This window comes from Ambystoma mexicanum, chromosome 10, assembly GCF_040938575.1.
Source record: "Ambystoma mexicanum isolate Mex_15411 chromosome 10, UKY_AmexF1_1, whole genome shotgun sequence".
NCBI lineage: Eukaryota > Metazoa > Chordata > Amphibia > Caudata > Ambystomatidae > Ambystoma > Ambystoma mexicanum.
In genome coordinates, this window is record NC_090932.1 from 630,116,264 (window position 1) to 630,135,201 (window position 18,938).

The 18,938-nt window shown below is 47.0% G+C and overlaps 1 protein-coding gene across 1 annotated transcript in view; it reads left to right on the forward strand.

The window, feature by feature from the left end:
- EPHA4 (EPH receptor A4) overlaps window positions 1–18,938 on the forward strand; it is a 192,509-nt gene that overhangs the window by 143,663 nt on the left and 29,908 nt on the right. The window contains exons 9-11 of the mRNA XM_069618223.1: window positions 15,476–15,534; window positions 16,438–16,551; window positions 17,393–17,578. Coding sequence (XP_069474324.1) covers window positions 15,476–15,534; window positions 16,438–16,551; window positions 17,393–17,578 — 359 coding nt within the window. The remainder of the gene's footprint in view (window positions 1–15,475; window positions 15,535–16,437; window positions 16,552–17,392; window positions 17,579–18,938) is intronic.

Sequence of the window (18,938 nt, forward strand, 5' to 3'; positions counted from 1 at the left end):
AAAGCGGCAATATCTACTCATAGACGTTTTTCCACCACTGTTGAGGTAGTGGGGCAGCATATGCATTTTATCATAACGAAACATTACATTCTTATTTTGAGAAAAAAAAACAGTATAACTAAGAGACAGTTTCATGCAAATCACAATATTTTAGAGACTAGATGTGGTATGTTTTATGGTTGGAACTGAATTAGTCTGAGACAGTGCCTGCTAGGATTCCAGAGGATTCCTCCAGTTGTTGCAGAGTGTGCCTGGGATGGCAACATTTCAACTGGTTTATGTGGACCCACTTGTCTTCCCCCTCTGCCGAACCGCCTTTGGGGATGCGGATCTTGTAGGCCACAGGGGAGATCTTATCGACGATCTCAAAGGGTCCCTTCCATGTAGGCAAAAATTTGCGCTGCTTGGCCTGGTTCCTTTGGAAGTTGTATAGATAGACCCGGTCTCCCACCTGATATTCCTTCCTGGAAGTTTTCAGGTCATAATGGGTCTTCATGCTATCAGTCGATCTTTCTAGATTCCGCTGAGCGTAAGCAAAAGCATGTTGAAGGTGTTTCCTTAAATTCTCCACATACTCATGAGTAGTGGAGGCATTTATTAGTGTCTGCTCTTGGGTCCGGTAGAGCAAATGCTGAGGAAGCACCATCTTGCGCCCAGTCATCAACTCAAATGGTGACATTTTGGTTGCAGATGAAGGGGTAGATCTGATGGCCATTAGGACCAGAGGTAATCGGATATCCCAACTTGGCCCAGAATCTGCCACAAACTTTTTTAAGATGCTCACAATTGTCCGGTTATATCTCTCTACTGCCCCAGAAGAAGCTGGTCTGTAAGCAATATGCAGCTTTCTCTTGACCCCCAGTATCTCCCACATCTTTGTCATTACTTCACTGGTGAAGTGGCTACCTCTGTCTGACTCAATCCTTTGAGGTAGACCAAAACGGGAAAAGATGTGGTTAATCATCAAGGCAGCTGCAGTTTCTGCCTTGCAGTTTGGGGCTGGGAGACATTCCACCCACTTGGTAAACAAACATGTCACAGTCAACATGTACTTATTCCCCCTAGCCGAGCGAATCACAGGGCCTACAAAGTCGATTTGTAAATCTGACCATGGCAGTGTCATTCCCCTCTTTTGTAAAGGCGCCCGGTGTGTGAGGGATGTCGGCTGAAATTGTGCACACACAAGACACCCCTTCAAGTATTGGTCGAGGTCCTGCCCCATGTGTGGCCAGTATGCAACCTCTCTTAAGATTTCCAATGTTGTGTGAAACCCCCTATGACCGGCGGTGGCCGCATCATGGGCGTGACTTAACATCAGGCTTCGGAATGAGGTAGGAACCACCCACTGATCGTGGCCAGCTTTGGATTTCCTTACCAGCAAACCGTCTTGGATCCGGAACATTTTTGGACATTTCATCAACACTCTTAGGTCCTCTTTCCCAATGTAATCGGTATCCGTCAGGGGAAAGTTCTCAGGGTCCTCAAGGTGCTGGTAAAATTTACCAATTATTGGATCCCCCTTCTGAGCAGTAATCAAATCAGCATCAGGGGTCTCCTTACTCCATTGTGCAATTGAGAGGTCGTTGTGAGCATTTGTCTGGGACCTAGTGATAGCAGTGACCTGGATTTCCCCCAACAGGGACTCAATCTCAATTAGATCCCCTTGGATGGCCCCGGTTTTGGCCAGCTGATCAGCTAAGTCATTTCCAGTTTTGTCTGGTCCCTCTACTTTGGAATGACCCTTGATCTTCTTCCAATAGATGGTCATCTCGTTCGAGGTGACCAGATCATCAATGTTTTGGATCAACTTCCCATGTTTCAAGGGTTTGTTGTTAGCACATAACATGCCTCTGGTTTTCCAATTAACCAGGTGCTCCACGAACCCGTTCCGTACATAATCCGAATCTGTGATTATGACCAGTTCGTGGAGTTGATGTTGGACAGCAGTGAGGATGGCCTGATGCACAGCCATCAATTCTGCCACCTGACTACTTCGGGGACCAATTTTGAATCCGGCGGAGGGTTCTGGGGACTCATTCACCCATGCATTCCCTACGCCGGCCACTAGTTCTTTCTCCCCGTTGTAGTCAACATGGTAAGAGCATCCATCCACATAGACAGTGGGCATTCCCTCACACTTGTCTTCTTCAAAGACTTTGTGTGGGGAATTAAGGTATGCCTCCATGTTGTCCTTTATTTTTAGACTTTCGTCCTCGAGACAGTTTTCTCTGGCACAATCATGCAAGTCAGCCAGACCTTGCGCGAGGGGACTCTTCTTGTTTTGGCCATATCTGACCTCCACAGGAAAGCCTTGCATTGACAGAATCCAGGAAGTAATTCGGGAATTACTCACATTTCCGGCCCGGATTCTGTCACTTTGGAGATATTGCAGAGGCTGGTGTGGAGTCTCCACTATGATGTGTTCCCCCTGGATAAACGGGCGGTAATTCTTCAATGCCCACACCGTTGCCAGGAGTGCCTTCTCACAATCGTTGAATTTTTCCTCCACAGAGGATAAAGTTTTACTCGCATAGGAGATTACTTTATTGACCTTGTCATGCTTTTGGTATAATACTGCCGTCAAGCACGTATCAGAGAACCCCGTCTCCAGGAAGAACTCCTTGTTTCTGACAGGGTAAGCTAGGCAAGGCGCTTGTGAGAGGCTTCTTTTGAGTTGTTTTACCGCCTCGGCTTGTTCTGGACCCCATTCCCACTTGACCCCCCCCTTCAGGAGATGAATCAGGGGTCTGGTGATCTCTGCATAGCCCTCAATGAACTTTCTGCTGTAATTAGTCAGTCCAAGGAGGCTCCTTAGTTCCCGCAGAGTTGTGGGGTCTTTCAGTTTCTGAAGTGCTTCCACTTTCTTTTCCTGGGGACAGAGACCCTGAGGAGTAATCTCATGCCCCAAGAAATTAACACGGGTTCTACACCACTGTGCTTTCTGAAAGGAAAGTTTTGCTCCGGCGGCCCTCAACTGTGTCAGAACATAACGGATCTCTGCTATGTGTTCCTCCACAGATGAACTTTTGATGAGGACATCATCTACATAAGCCAGGTTACCCCTCGTACCCAGGTCGGGCATGGCCTTATGTAGGAAAATATTGAACTCATTACCGGAGTTAAGGTATCCGAAGGGAGTCCGGGTCCATGTGTACTGCTGGCCCCCAAAGGTAAAAGCCAGTTTGTATTGGTCCTCCTTACTGACAGGCACAGTCCAGTATCCATTGGTCAGGTCTATTGCAGTGAATACCTGTGACCCCTGGATCTGGGCCAGCCCTTGGTCAATGTAGGGCAGAGGCCATCGGGAAGTATGGACCCGTTTGTTGAGCTCCCTGAGGTCGGCACAGAGTCTCCACTGGCCGTTTGGCTTCAATATTCCCAGCACCGGATTATTGAAAGTGCTGTGGACGGGACGGATTATTCCCCGGGACTCAAGGTTCTTAATTATTTCAGTAAGGGACTCCATTGATGCGAGAGGCAAGCGATATTGCTTCACAAACACTGGAGTCATGCCAGGGTCCGTGGGGATTGTTGTGGTGTGGATGTCGGTGCGACCACAGTCATATGAGTCTACCGCAAAGAGATCTTGGAAATCCAAGAAAACTTGTTTCAACTTTTGCTTTTGTTCCAGAGTCACACAGGCATCAGCTAGGTTGACTCTCTCTTCCACCATCTGCCTGAAGCCTGGAAAGACTTCTGGTTTGGCTATCTCCGCGGCCTCCTCCAGCTGGGTGGAGAAGTCCCTGGTCAGAGTGCTGATTTGGACCGGAGGCTTCAGGTGGGAAAGGCAGCCCTCATGGACCTGGAAAATCACCTCATCCCTCCTGAAGTCACAGGTCACATCTTCCTTACCATAGGGGCAGGAAGTGTACACCAGGAAGTTCCCCCCATGCCGGGTAAAAATCCTGTCTGGTGTTGCGTTGTCATCACTGTCACTGTCAAAACAGTCCTTGGGGATGGGTCCTAACAGTTCATTTACAAGATCAATGGAGAAATGTCGGTCATCAACCGCCATTCCAATAATGGTGCCTGCGGCTAGAGTAATACTCTTTAAGTCGCTGTTATCCACCTCTATTAGAATGGGGTCATGTTCTATGTTGACTAATGGAGTCGGGTTTACCCCCAACCCTTGCTGTTGGAGAGAAGCATTTAGATGTATGTAAGCATCAGGGTTTTTCAACTCTTGTCCCCTTTTAACTTTCACTTCCAGGGAGAATTGTCGGGTCCTTTCTGGGATGGTGACTTCCTCTTTAACCTGAATTTCAACTGCATAAGGTAGCAATTGAGCTGACCTAAATGCTTTTTCTGGATCATCAAAGCCCATGGGATTATCCGCTACTCGGGACCAAGCTTTGAAGTTTATTAGGTCCAAACTAATGGCAAAGCGATTGAGAATGTCACTGCCTAAGTAAAAGGCGGCAGGGACGTCTCGCACGACCCAACAATCATGGACTATGCTCTTGTTGCCAATGGAGATTTTGAGCATACACCTGCTTGGCAGGAGATGTTTGGAATTAGGTACTTCCAGGTCCATTTCCCATTTGTCTATCAGTTTGAAGGTGGGAATGGCTGGTTCTTTTGGGAGTTGGCGAAACATGGCTTCGCTGATGAAGCTCTTACCGTTGTTCACACACACTCGAGCGAGAACAGAGTCCTTCCCATCATTTAACTGAACAGGGATGAACAACTGCTCTCCAATTTGCTGAATATCAGCCAGGCTCTGAGCTGATTTCACATCTTTCTGGACTATAGGAGTGGGAGTTTCAGATTGTGGATTGGTATAGAATTTCAGAGTGTTTCCTTCCAGCGTGGAGTACCACTTTAGACTGGAAGGAAGGTTGATTTTCAGAAATAGAGAGGACCCCCCATCACCAGTCTGTTGTCCTACTGCTATTACTGTCACGTCTGGAATTTGGCTATTCTGGAAGTGAAATTCTACTTGGTCAGATTTTTGTTCAACCATGTGGCATGTGCCGTTTAAACTAACATGGTTGGCACTCTGTTTTAATTTTATTGGTCGGCTAGTCTGGGTCCAGAGGACCTTGTTTACGCAATCTATTAGGGGTGACAACCTTCTCAGGAGGTCATTCCCTAGTAAACAAGGGGTGCCCTCTGGGGTCACAACTATGACCGGGTGTTTCAACTTGTGTCGCCCGATCTTAATGTCCAAGTCTGCCGTCCCCTCGACGGGAATTTCCTTCCCGTCAAAGTTCTGCAGTTGTCCAGGAAGAGAGGTGAGAGGAATTTGGTAATTCTCTCCCCTTCCTGCATTCAGTTCGTCAAAGGCCCTTCTGGACAGAAGGGTAGCTTGAGATCCAGTGTCCACCAGTGCCGAGATTGTACCCTGCCCCTGTACTTGTACCGGGGCATAATATCTTCCCTCCTTCTCCTCAAGGGGGCACAGATAATGTACATTTTTGGACAACTGGTGGGCTAACTTTCTGGTTTTGGACATTGCTAGCGAAGAGATTTGGGCAGAATTCTGTGGAGAGCCTTGGGAATCTGAAAGAAAAATTTGGCAACTGGAGATCAGAGCCATTGTGGGTTCCCCTGGTTCCGGTTCTGGGCCGCCCCCCCCTTTTTGGAGGCAGTCCCCAGTATGGGTTTGAACCAGGGGATTTTCTTGCTGTTGGTTCTGGGATGAGATGGTGGGCGGCGGTAGCTCAGTCTCCACATCTCCCCAGTCTGGATTTGCATCCCTAGGGACCCATTTTTCTTTGGGAGGAGTTCCCCCCTCTCTGAAGGAGAAGATCCTTTTCCCAGGATCCTCTGAGGATCCCTCTCCCTCAAATTGGAAGATCTGTACCTCCTCCTCAAACTGAGTCTGTTTGGGTCTTTTGTTTCTCCTACCCCCCCTCTGCTCCTTAGGAGGCAGACTTTCAGGGGCAAGAGATTTTGTTTCCGGTTCCTGGGTTTCCAGGGGCTGTTTACAAGTGAGGAAGGAAGCTTCCTCCAAGGCTTTACACCCCCCTTCCCTTTGTGCCTCCTCCCTGGGAACCGGTGATTTATCGGGGTGCTGCCCCCGTCATTGTTCTGGAGCACCAGGTCCAGAGTTGGGTGCGTTCTGCGCCGGCATGCTGATCTGAGGGTTCTGCTGTGCCCTCAGTATATGACCCATATCCCGCGCCATGTTTTGAACCTGGCGCTCTAACTGGGAAACCCGCTCAGGCTGATACGGGGCCCTGTTTTCTCCCCTGGGCTGATCCCGGGAAGGGTAGCTGTCCCTCCTCTGGTAGTACCCCTGGTTGGGAAGATTTTGGTACCCCTCCACCCTTGGCCTCCCCTCTCCCGGATTCAGTGGTCTGGGCTCAGGGAATTGAGGAAAGAAGGATGGATGATTTTGGGGTTGGAAGTCGGGTGGATATCTGGGGAAAAAGTTCTGCCCAGGGTTTGGTAAATTTCTGCCCTCCTGTGGGAAGTTTGGAGGGAAGTTCCCTGGGTTAGGTGCTTGTCTGGATCCCCCCCCTTGGGCTGGAGGAGTCCACACATAACCCAGGATGGGTCGATTACCTTTGTAGCGAGGACTTACATAGTCAGGAGAGCGAGGGACCCCATTTGTGGGGCTGCCTCCCTGGCTCCCTGTCTGCGACTGGCCCGAGGACCTTCTGGGCCTAGCATTATTAGGTGCAGGTAGGTTTTTAGGCCCCCCCATCTCCAAATCCAAAACGGGGGTGACCTTTACCTCTGCCACCTTGGCAGCAGCAGGGGTGCTGTTGGCTTTGGGGTTTTTCTGGGCATTGCTTTTATTTTCTATGGGCTTCTGCACCTCATAGATGCGGGTAGCCTGTTCAATGACCCAGTCTAAAGATCTTTTCTCGTGAAAATCCCTCACGAGCTGGGTCATGATATATTTGGGCAAGGCATGGAAAAACGTGTTTATAAATTCACGGCTATCCGTGCGCACCCTTCTGGTGGTTTGCGCAAAAGCACGCTTTAACTCCTGCACAAATTCTCGTGGGGCCTGATCCTCCCCACATTGCAAATTGTAGGCTGCCTTGCGAGCCTCTTGAGGATTTCTGTGAACAGAAAAATGTTTCAGGATGGCCGCCTTATAGGTGGACCATCTTAAATGATTTTGGTCCTCCAGCCCCGCAAAGAAACTGGAGTATTCCGGGGAGAAGGTCCACTTTACATATTGAATACAGCTTTGGCTGTCCTTCAAATGGAAAGTCTCCATCATTTGTTCAAACAACTCTAAGTGCTCCCAAACAGAATACTTAGCGTTCTTATGGTAAGGCGTGATGACGCTCCTGATCGCCTTAATCTGCTTTAAGGGGTCCTTGAGCAAGGCCCTTTTTGCCTTATTGGCCTTTTTGGTTCGGGTAACCCTTGTCCATTCTTCGTCGGACTCAGAGGCACTGCTCCCAGAGGTTCCCGTCTGTTCTTCCAGGTTTTCCCGGATTCTGCGAGCCTGGGAATGGCTGGCAGAATGTGGGGACCTGGTCTCCTGTGTCCTGCGCAGTTCAGAGGAGTCTTCAGATTCCTCCTTGCTGTCAGGATTTGATGGGTACCCCCTCCACTGACCTAACTGGGCAGAGGTTTTCAGGATGCCCTTAATGGGCCTACTCTCCTGGGGTTCCCCACTGAACTGTATTGTACTTGGGTGCCCATACCCGGATGCCCACCCCTCCATTCCTGGATGGTACTGGCCTATGAGCCCCATACTCTTAGCTGGATAGTAATCTGCCATCCCTGTGGCCCTGTGCTCATGTGCGCCAGGGGACACGGGGGTGGTAGAGTCCAGGGACTGGGGAAGATGAAGGCCCCTGGTGTTAGGGCTCCTGCGGTTATGGTCAGGAGTCTCTCTTTCCCAGCGGACCTCATCTCTATCCGCCCCTGCTCCCTGTTGCAATGCAAGAGCCTGCATTTGTGCTTTCAGTTCCTCTGTTAAGGCCTTACTCGACTCTATCAGTTTCTCCTGCATCGCTACCTGTTGCTGGAGCCTATCATTGTGTTGACAGAGGGCCTCATTTTCCCTCTGTGCTTCCTGGTTGGTCCTGGAGAACTGGGCCAGTCTTTGCTGCAGGAGGGTTACCTCCTGAGCTGTGTCCCTATTGGCCTGCTCCTTTCTTGCTAGAGCATCCTCCACCCTCCTGGTGTGCTCTAACAAGTTCTGGTGTTCTTTTTGGAGGTCACCCAGCCCCTGGTGGGCCAGGTGATTTTCTTCCATTTTCCTTTTTAAATGGCAGACTTCCTGGCCTAAGGCGTCTCTTTCCTGACTAAGAGCCTGCATTTGTGCCGCCAGGTCGTCCCTTTGCCGTTGAAGGGCACCAGCTTTTTGGCGCTCCTCATCAAACTCTGCCTGGGTATCCAGGTCTTTCAAGATCAGCTTGTTGCTCTCTACCTTCACTCTATCTAGATGACTTTGCAGGGTGGCTACCTGCTCCGTGCATGCCCTGTTAAAGTCTAATTGTTGCTCCAGCTTTTTCTGGCTCTGCAGTAAGGAGTCCAAACTGTCTTGGTACTCCTTCTGTAGGGCCAGAAATCTGGTATCCTGTTCTGACTTTTCCTTTTGCAGCACATCCATATCCTCCTTTATTTTAGTGATGTACCGTCTGCTGTCATTTTCTGACTCCTGGCTCCTCTGCAGCCTCTGCTCAGAAGAGTCCAGATCAGATTGGGCCTTCTGTAATGCCATCTGTTGCCTATTTGCCAGATTTTGGCTTTCCGCACATCTATCCTGCATGTCTCCAACGTATAGGTACAGGTATGCTGCTATCCTGGCAATCTTATTGTGTTCCTCTTTGGCTTTAGGAGCCATATATAGTTCACTCAGGGCCACATGTAAGGGACCCTGATCTCTATATATATCTGACCCTGTTTCAGTGACCTGTTGTGTGATGGCCTGCAACCAGACCGTTTGGTCCTGGTGAGTCCATTCACCTCTCACAAATAGTTTGTGTAAGAAGTGCTCTCTGGCTATTTTCATATCTACCAAGGTCGTCATTCTAGAGATTGGTCTCTGTCCTGACTTACAGAAGTTAGTATTTTAGTTTTGCAGAACAGAACTTTTCTTGGAGTGTCCCTTTTGAGGAATGCTTCACAGCGTAATGCAGCGTGGTGATCCGACTGGATGTATGTATCCCGTCAGTTAGCACACTGTATTAAGCTGCACAAGTGGTAAATCTAACCCAACGTCTCGGCTCGAGCCCCCACTTTGTAAGAGGATTCAATTCAGCACTACAGCCAAGTTAACGCCTAGTCTAGAATACTGAATGAAAACCCTTATGGATATATCTTTAGGTCCAGTTCATGCGTCCTGGATGACTACCCTTGTATAACACCCCTCTCTTGGAATCCCCCTGACCCCACTGAGCCAAGAAGTAGTTCTGTTTTGCAAGTTTAAAAGGTTTATTTGATAAATTAAAATATATATATCACACTTTATAATAAATTAATAATTGAATATCACACTTAATCTGATATGGTAAATATTAACAACGGAGAATCTGGCACTAGCACACTTCTTTATAATGACTAATGAGTTGACCTGAAATGGATAAGGTAGCACACTGGTAAATAGGAACAAAAGTATAATGTGGTAGAGGATGCTTTATGTAGCTCAGGTGGATGCAATATTCAATGAATGTAGTACAGAAAATACGCAATATGATTCAACCAGACAATGTAATCACTTTTCTCGGGCTATTTCCTCCCCCCCTCTTTATGCAATGCAAGGAAATGGAAGGAAAACACACAGTCCTCAGAAATGCAATCAACTGTAATTCAGTTCAATCCCAGCAAGCTTACAGAAAACAGATAGGAGTTTTGAAAACACAGGCAATGCTTGGATATGTGCTGGCAATGAATGAGAAATATGCTAAATTTGCTTTTAATTCCCTTATAGAGGTTCAGGGTGAGTGGTATCTAGTTAATATTAGTCCAGGCTCACACTAGCAATGATGCAGGGATAGTTAGCAGGTTAAACGAATTTCTGGCCAATGGAAAGCAAACAGCAGTAGTTTTTACATGTGAAGAAATTGCAAATCGCGGTAAAATTCGCGGATGCGCCGAGCGCTATTACAAAGGAACCGCAAGGACTATCTCTACCGTTTTGGGGTCCTAGAAAAGCCTGGGATCTCAGCTTCCAAATGAAAGTTATTGCAAGTCTCTAGCCCAAACGGTTGCGGAGATATGAGTAATTTAGTAAAGGTCGTTTTTGGTTTTGTAAATTTTAAACGCACACTTTTTCAAAATGACAAGTGACAAATTTTTGCAGCTAGAATGACAGGTGACAGCTAGGAGGCAGTTCTACTTAGGTTAAATAGATTGAATTAGATGAATTTAAACTAAGAGATGTGTTCTGAGTTTTGCTAAGTACTCACAAGAGATTTTGAACAGGAAAGCGACTTGGTCACGGACTTCAGTCTGGTCAGGTCTTTCCGGGTTCTGCTCACAGCGCCTGGCCTCTGGAACTGCTCACAGGGGTCTGGTCTCTGCTAGGCACCGGTTCTTTGGGTCTCTCTGCTCTGGATAGATTGAAGTCTCTAGTTTGGCTTTCTGGAGTTTGATGGAGGTAAGTATGGATTTTTCCGGCAGAGCTTTCAGCGGCAGATGGATTTGGCAGGCCTCTATCTGTCCTGTCTGTCTGCTTTTATGTGTTTAGAATGTGGGTGTGTTCTAGCATCACTGACCCTACCTCTCTCTCAGCTTCTAATTGGTCAAACTTTCATTCCTTACTTGATTGGGGGAATGAAATGAAGTGTCATCATGATGAGGTCTGTTTATGATACAGAGAACCCACCCCTGTCAACTTTACACACAATCTATATCTGACCTAAAAACATATTTGCACAGGTACACATTTGTTTAAAATTACATATACATGGTGTGGCTGAATTTAGCCATGTCTATGTCCAAATCTGCTCATTCTCGGAGCTTGCATTCAAAGAGTGTACATAATTGACTTTTTAACTGCTTTTTCAATTTCCGACATGGACCCAACTTTACATACATGTGTGCAGGGGGTAGGGACATTAACTGATGAAGTTTCAGATTTTTAACATGCACACATTTAGAGTAATATCCACTTTTCCGCTAAAACCTCCCCGAACATACCACCGGTTCCTACCACGTCTTAAACTGTGGGCAGAAAAATCACAAGAATTATGGTATCATTTATAAAATTTTCACATGTCCGCTCTATGAGTTATTCATCTTTTTAAAGTTATGTTCTGGCTCCAAAGGGGTGTGGTTTACCCTCAGCACAAGGTTGAATTTCTGGTTCTTTCCAGTCCTGCCAAGCCAGCTTGCTCTCACAGGCAGTGCTCCTCCCAGCTCCTGCCAAGAGGAAGCTACAATTTACGACTGCGGTAATAAAAACCTTTGCCTGAGTGAAGAGGGCTTTGTTCACTCTCTTGCAGAGCACAGATAATTCAATTATCAGATAGATGGCATATCCTTAGCCTGGGCAGCAAAAGGAAGGTTGGCCTGGGAACACAGTGGTGACTCAAGTTTCACTCCTGATGGGTAGTTGCTAGGCAAAATCAAGTTCCTTAAGCCAGACCTTCAGCTAACTTTTTGTTGCTTTTAAAATAACTTGTAATTTTACACATGCAGCTAGAATGCTGATTCTAAGTGCAAAACTATGACATTTCAACAGTTACAAAGGCATGTGACACCAAACATAGGTCACTCATTTAATTTAACATTTTCGATTTTGGTGGTTTTAAATCCAGTTGCAGTTAGGCTTAAGCTGCTGACTCCATAGCATTTTTGTTATAAGCATTGTTTTTGGGCTCTTCATTTCCCAGATTTTGTAGGCACACAAAACTCCATTCTGCCAAATGTCTGCTGGTGTTCAGTGAATATTTTGCACATGTTGCAAGGTTTGAAATAGGCATTTTGCTTGCCTTCAGAAAAACACACAGAGTGGTTTTAAAACGCCGGCTTTTGGATAGTGGTGAGTACTGGTACTGCACCCATTTTTGGGATTTAAGAAATGAATTCCCCACAATTCTAGGTTGCATTTGGCAATCAGCATTGCCATTCCCAATGGTTTCAGACTACTGTGCGGGTAGTCCAATGGTGGTTTTAAAGCGCTTTGAAGCTAACCGGCGCTACTGTTTTTCCTTTGGCAACCCATTTCCCTCATGGCAACCCGGCCTTTCATTCTCGCACTGGTGGGTGGCAAGTGAGGCAACCATTTTGGTGGGCGCACAAACTGCGCAGCTTTCCTGGATTTCAGCGCACATGTGGGTTTTCCGCCATCTTGAATTTTCTAAGCCCACAGCACCAAATGTTGTAGCAGGGTAGCTTAAACGTGGGTCAGGACACCCAACAGTCTGCTTAGTTATCCCCATCCCGAGGTGTTTAAATTGGGCACGAGACAGATCCAGAGCCGCTGTAAGCACGTTGGTGAGAATTCGAGTGATGAAAGTACTGATGGGAAGTGAGGCAAGGTTGGCAGGGTGGTGATGTGTTTAGATGAGTGCAGCATGAGAATAGGGAATATTTTTAAGAGATCCTACATCCTCTCGTGGAAAAAAGAGAGATCTGTAGTTTGATCATAAAATGCTTCTTGTCCTCTATATACTGCCTACAACATCATTTTTACAAGCTATCACCTTCCCATATGTATTTTGCCCAGGGAGTGATGGTTTATGGGCGTGCCTACCATGAGTGTTTGTGATCCGCTTCCCACTAAACATTTGTTGCCTTTGAATTGAATTGATATTTTATTTCTATCGCGCTCGTACACAAGTGTTTCAGAGCGCGACAAGAGTTTGGCGAACTCTGATAAAATTTGGCACATAGGATGCACTTAGTAGGATTCTGCTATCCGCCCATGGCCATGTTTCTCACCTCTCTATAGCATAGTTAGACTGCCTAAGACTAGGCTTTGGGAAGATGTTTCAGGTCTTAGCCACTAGATTTCACTGGTGCGCCCCGAGAAATTTCTCTAACAAAGAATTTTGCCTGCACCAATGTTCATTTACCCAAAGCTGACTCCCCAGTTTGATCTCTTAGCATATCTCTTTTCCTCTTGCTTCCCAAACATCTTCTCTGAACTTCTCTGATCAATCATCATTCCCATATTTGCCCCATTAATAGGAGGCGGGCCTTAAGCTGGCAGTGCCAGACCATTGATATGGAGGGACACCACAACATTTTGACAATGCCAAGCGTCCTGAAAATGTTTCGCCAGCACTGGAAGCAAGGGAGGGTTGGCTGTGGGGCATTGCGGATTGCAGGCGCTCTGAAGGGGGACCCTTTAAAGGCAAGCAAGACGGCCTCACGGGCCTCAGTTGTTGCATGCCACCTGGCACCACATGGAGCTCTGAAGCTTACTCTTTGAGGCAGTCTTTCTCACTGCAGCCAGGTACACTGATACCATTATTATGATTGCTTTGGGGGTGCATGCATGCACTGCACACAATAACAAAACGGCCTTGGGGAGTCAACTGAAAGATTCAAAGCGTCTGACTTTCCCACACCACAATAAAAGAACCGTAAAATGCAGATTGGAAAAATCTCATTGAAATGTACTCACCATCCATCTCTAGCTTATGTGGATTGGTTAAGTATTGCTTATCTCTAGATGGTCGGTATTAATGCCTGTATTCTGTGTTGAGGGAGAGAATTCAAATGAGGTAAATTGATCTTGGACTCCAAAACACCATTTGATCTCAAATTCATAGGTACCAGGCAGAAAACTGGGGCATCAGAATTTGTCACTGCAAGAATTACATGCACCAAATAGTAACACTGGGGTTGATATCAACAGACCATAGCACCGAATCACATCGAAAGTGATTTGATGTTTTGTTTTAAAGGCACTATCCAACACTTTCCCCAAATATGCTAGGACTGGAGTTTGATTATATAATTGCACCAGTCCTAAAATATGTTGGGGAGGGTGTTTACTGCCTTTTAAAAAAGATATCGAATCATTTTCGATGTGATTCGGTGTTATCGTTTTCGTTAATATCACATAGATGAATTTTGCATCTAATGGGCCCTGTGCAAATATATAAGGCGTGCAAAATGAAGTACCCGCTTTCAGATTTGCGCCACGGCGCTAAAGTGTCAGAATTGCTCTGTGGAAGACCAGTTTTCATTACAATACGTTCGACCCGGAAGCACTTGACGCCACGTGTGCTGGTAAAGGCGCGGGGTGGCTTTGGCCTAAATTGTAAAGTGAGGCGTTTGCTTCACCCAGTACATCTGCCTGCCCCCCCCCCCCTTAGATGAAACCCAGCAGCGATTCCATCTCCAGTTGGAGGGGGAAAGAAGGTAATGTGGGGAGCCCCCTCCCAGCCCAACATCCGAATGGTGTCCAGACCTCCTTTTCTGAGCCGCGTGCACTCAAGCACCTAGTGAACAGATTCCGAGTGGCCGATAGCATCGCTCAATGCTCTTAACCCGAGTCCATGCTTGTTAAACACACCCTGGGCACGTTGGGAGAAGGGCACAGGGTACCGGGGAATCGGATAACGTCTCTGAACTCCTTGCAAGGGCTTGGGTACAATCTGAACAGGTGCTCCGGTTTCCGCATTGCCTTTGCTTTTCATCCAGCGTACTTGAATAAAGCACCTTCCTTTGTTTTCTAGAAGCTTTGGGGCCTTCATGCTGGGGCCAGAAATGCCAAAACACACTCGAGTCGGTATTTGATCAAAGCCCCCCTCGTCCTTTCTTCCGTTGACGCAGGTTCCGCATGCGCACACATGCACACCGCTATCTCACAATGCACACACACACACAGACTCGCACACATACCTCCCTTTGTGATGGGCCGGAGAAGCCTCGAGGAACGGCCCCTGCTCGCCTTTATCTTTCAGCCTCACCTGTAGGTGTCAATGCTTCACTGACTCCAGCCAGGGCCTGAAAGGGCTTCCCTTCCTGAGCACCCATCACGCTGCGTAATCAGCGCTTCCCAAATCCCTATAATTATGGAGGGAACCCAAACCTGTAACAAAGCGTCCCTTCTGTGGTGCAGGTGAGCCTCCTGCCGATGTCAATTCCTTCTCTGCTGGCCCGTGACAGTGCCCCTCCCCCACCCCACCGGCCCTGCTGTGAATACTGGCGTTCCACAGCGCCCTCCTCCCGGAGCTCCGGGAGGGGGTGGGGGTGCAACAGGGGACAATGGATACATTTGGACGTGGCCATTTAATGTGGAAAGTGTCATTACGAGCTAATACGCGCAATCAGTGTTTGCGCAGCCATTGGTGTCCTTTGCGGAGACTTTATTTTTCTTCATTCTTCTCTTGAGTAAACGCTCTGATTACACAAGCCCACAGTGTATTAGGACGCACGGGCCCTCCCTCATCAGCGCGTCAGTGTTTTATGCCTCGTGAAATGCGCGCATAAACCTCTAATGGCGGCACGCCTTGCCATAGGACTCTGGGTGCTTCGCATGTCCCTGACCTCGTCATAATGTCATAATATTTCTCGACCCACGTGGAAGTATACAATAAATGGGTCGGCCAGTTTCTGTGGATACTTTTTCTAAGCGACGCGCTTTTGCCGTTAACAGGCGCAGTAAGTACAGCAAAGCAAAGCAAGAAGCGGATGAAGAAAAGCATATGAACCAAGGTAAGAGGGGCTACATTCTCTGTAAGCTGGGAGCGGGGGAGAGGGTCGAGGGGAGCACACATTGCTCTGGTGAGCGGAAGTCGAATTGTGGAGCTGCGTAGTGCCTCAGCTTTCCCTTAGGGCCCACAGTTAGGGAGACCAGCTATCCTGGGTTTTCCAGGGACAGTCCGGGGAAATCACCCTCTGTCCCGGGGTCCCATGAGTTTTTTTTCATTTTAGAAACCCCATCCGGGTTTGCATGGTTGGGTGACTATTGTAATTAAATTCGTAATTATTTTTCACAACACTTTTAGAATTTTGAAGTTGGAGGACTGGCTCCAACCCCCAATCTTTCAGGTATAAATCACAACACTTACTGACTGTGCCACAGAGATTGGCTGGGAAATGATTGTGCAGCAAGCCATGTAATATCAATTAGAGCAAACGCTGTGAAGTAACATGCCAAGATTCACAGACAAAACTGCATAAATGAGATCATATACACTTTATAGAAAGGGGAAGTGTTGGGAATATGATTGGGTGGTGGTTGTGGGGGCGTGTTGGGGGAGGGGTGGTAATTGGTGGGCTGCGATGGGGTAGTCCCTCTTTTATATTGTTGGTCGTCCCGGTTTTCCGTTTTGGAAATCTGGTCACCCTACCCACAGTAATGTTGGGAGGTAGATACTCAGCAGGAGTGAATTACTTAATTTTTTAAAATTGTTAGTTGCAGCTCCAGTTATCTTAAAAGTGTGTTCATTGACAATCATGTGGGAAAGACTGTGGCTCTTTGCTGTCGCTGTGGTTTTCTTACTTTTCTTACCTACAGATGGTTTGCAGAGAGTTCTACTCTCGCTTGAGAATTTTAACTAAGATCCTAACTGCTTTTGGTACTAAAATTCCACAAACATGTTTTTTTCCCCACAGGTGTAAAAACATACGTGGACCCCTTCATGTACGAGGATCCCAACCAAGCAGTCCGGGAGTTTGCCAAAGAAATCGATGCTTCCTGCATCAAGATTGAAAAAGTCATAGGTGTTGGTAAGTGGATCATTCATGGCCCTTGAGTGCCGCTTTCATAATAATGGAAGTGCCTGCACTGCTTTCCCAGCCATTTCTGGTTAAAGGCCCTTTCATTGGATTGACAGTAATTGTAGATTTATAGCATTAACTGACACATGTTACTTGCTTTGTTGAAATGACCAAAGAGGGCTAAATTCAAACCCCCAATACATCATTAAGTCCACTGTCCAATGCACTCATCATCCCCATTGACACTTCTTTACCACCTTGCCCCTCCCCACCCCCCAATGGCATTGAACAGTGACATAATACTCCTTGTGTGCCATTTCCTCCCATGCTGATGTGCTGTAGTTTTGTTCACCATCTCTAAGTAGAACCATCGCAGTGACAAAGATGTACTAGCCCGCATTAACGTTTGAGGGCGAGGAACCGTGGGTGTACCCCCTTTTATATACAATACATATATAATTGGTTATTTATAATGCACTCAATACCCAGAGGTTTCTAAGCGCGGACCCGGGATCGAACCTGTGTTGCACCGCGTCGTCTTGCTTCCAAGGCGAGCGCATTGCCCCTGAGCTATCCTCCCGAAGTGCCTGCACTGACGCAAAAAAGGTCATGGTCTATAATCGCTATTGATAAATCTGGTACTTCTCCCATCCCGTCCAATCTTACCCATTAGTAGGAATTTAGAGTTTACTATCTTTTTAGGTAAGGCGCTTAATCAATTGGTAGCCATAACAATCAACGTCAGCTATTTTTCTTACCCATGAGTAATTGATCATCGTAGCTTGCATGCTGACTGTCTCCTGATTGTGATGACTGCTGATGAACACATCGCACTCCATTGGCTTTGCAGGGGAATTCGGTGAAGTCTGCAGCGGGCGCCTGAAAGTGCCAGGCAAGCGAGAAATCTGCGTGGCCATCAAAACCCTGAAAGCCGGCTACACGGACAAGCAGCGGAGAGACTTTCTGAGTGAGGCCAGCATCATGGGGCAGTTTGACCATCCCAACATCATCCACTTGGAGGGCGTAGTGACCAAATGTGAGTCACTGCAGAATGACAGTGCAGTCTCCTTTTTTTCAATAAGCAAGCAATTGACTGCATATTTTCATTGTGAAATGACAGATGGGCTGTGAGCACTGACAGCTAATAGGGGGAAATCTGTGCACTGCAGGTCATCAATCTTGTTGTCAGCTGTAAATGGGTTTATGGTTTCGACTGATATCCTATCTCTTGGCAGCTTGCAGAAGATTCTGTAACAAAATGAATAGTGATGGATTTGTGTTTGTGTGTGTGTGCCAGGGCATCTTGCAAACGTGTGCTACAGTGAGCTGGTTGTCACAGGGAGACTGAAGCAGATGGCCAGACATTTTGAGCTATGTATGGGGAGAGCCATTATCTTCAGTCTAAAGACTTGACCTGTGAAGAGTTCATTTCTATAACCAATGCTTCATTTCTTGGGCTTCATCATGCCCCCATTTCACACAGCTACCCACAAGGCAGTGTTTTTGTGCCCTATCCCTGCTCTTTACAGCTTCCTGATTAGTGTGATATTGAAATATTTTGGAATGTCGGATCAATTTGAAACCAAACAAATGGCGCAGGAGTTTGAATATGACTGAGATGAAGGGATGCAGTTTCCAAGTTTGAGGCACTGAACTGTACTGCACAGTGTTATACTAATGCGCTTCTATGGATGGCCATTGTCATGGCAGTGATATGATATGGCATTAATAAAGTCAATCAACCTACGCAACATATTGGAACCTGGATCGGTTCTGAATATATCCACAGATGATAATAGGTGGGACTTGTCTACGGTCTGAAAATAATTTATAATGGCTTTATATATTAAGTCCGGTTTGCACCTTTCGCAGAGTTTAGGTGCGGTTTTTGGGTCAGTGCAAATTCCCATGTTTTGTTGTGCCGGGTTATGTGTTGTTAGTCCGTTGTTGAAATGTGGTGAAGTACTTGCAGATTGCTGTGCAGAGAAATGTCTGTGTGGGTTTCTGTATTAGAAGTGTATGCAGAAAGTTGAGGTTTTAGAGTTGAGTTAGCAGGTTTTTCTTACCTCTTTGTCTTTGCGTGTCTGTGCTCAACATCTATGATTATACTGTGTGATTGGAATTGTTGATTGGCTGTCTTAGTCGGCAGGCGTGTTGTGGAGTGGCAGTTTTCTTCTGTATTACTCTAGAGATATGTGTACCTGGTCGATGCAGGCGTGTTTCCCACAGTGGGGTTTGTGATTTCTAGGATATAGGATTCTGGTCCCTCCCTGCCCATCCCATGTGCGGTCCTTACCTTCTTGAGTTTCCTGTGTGGACTAGCGGTATGTGGACATGGGTGGTCGGGGTGTCGTCCCCTCGCCCGCTGGTTAGGGAAGAGTAAGTTGGGGTCATGG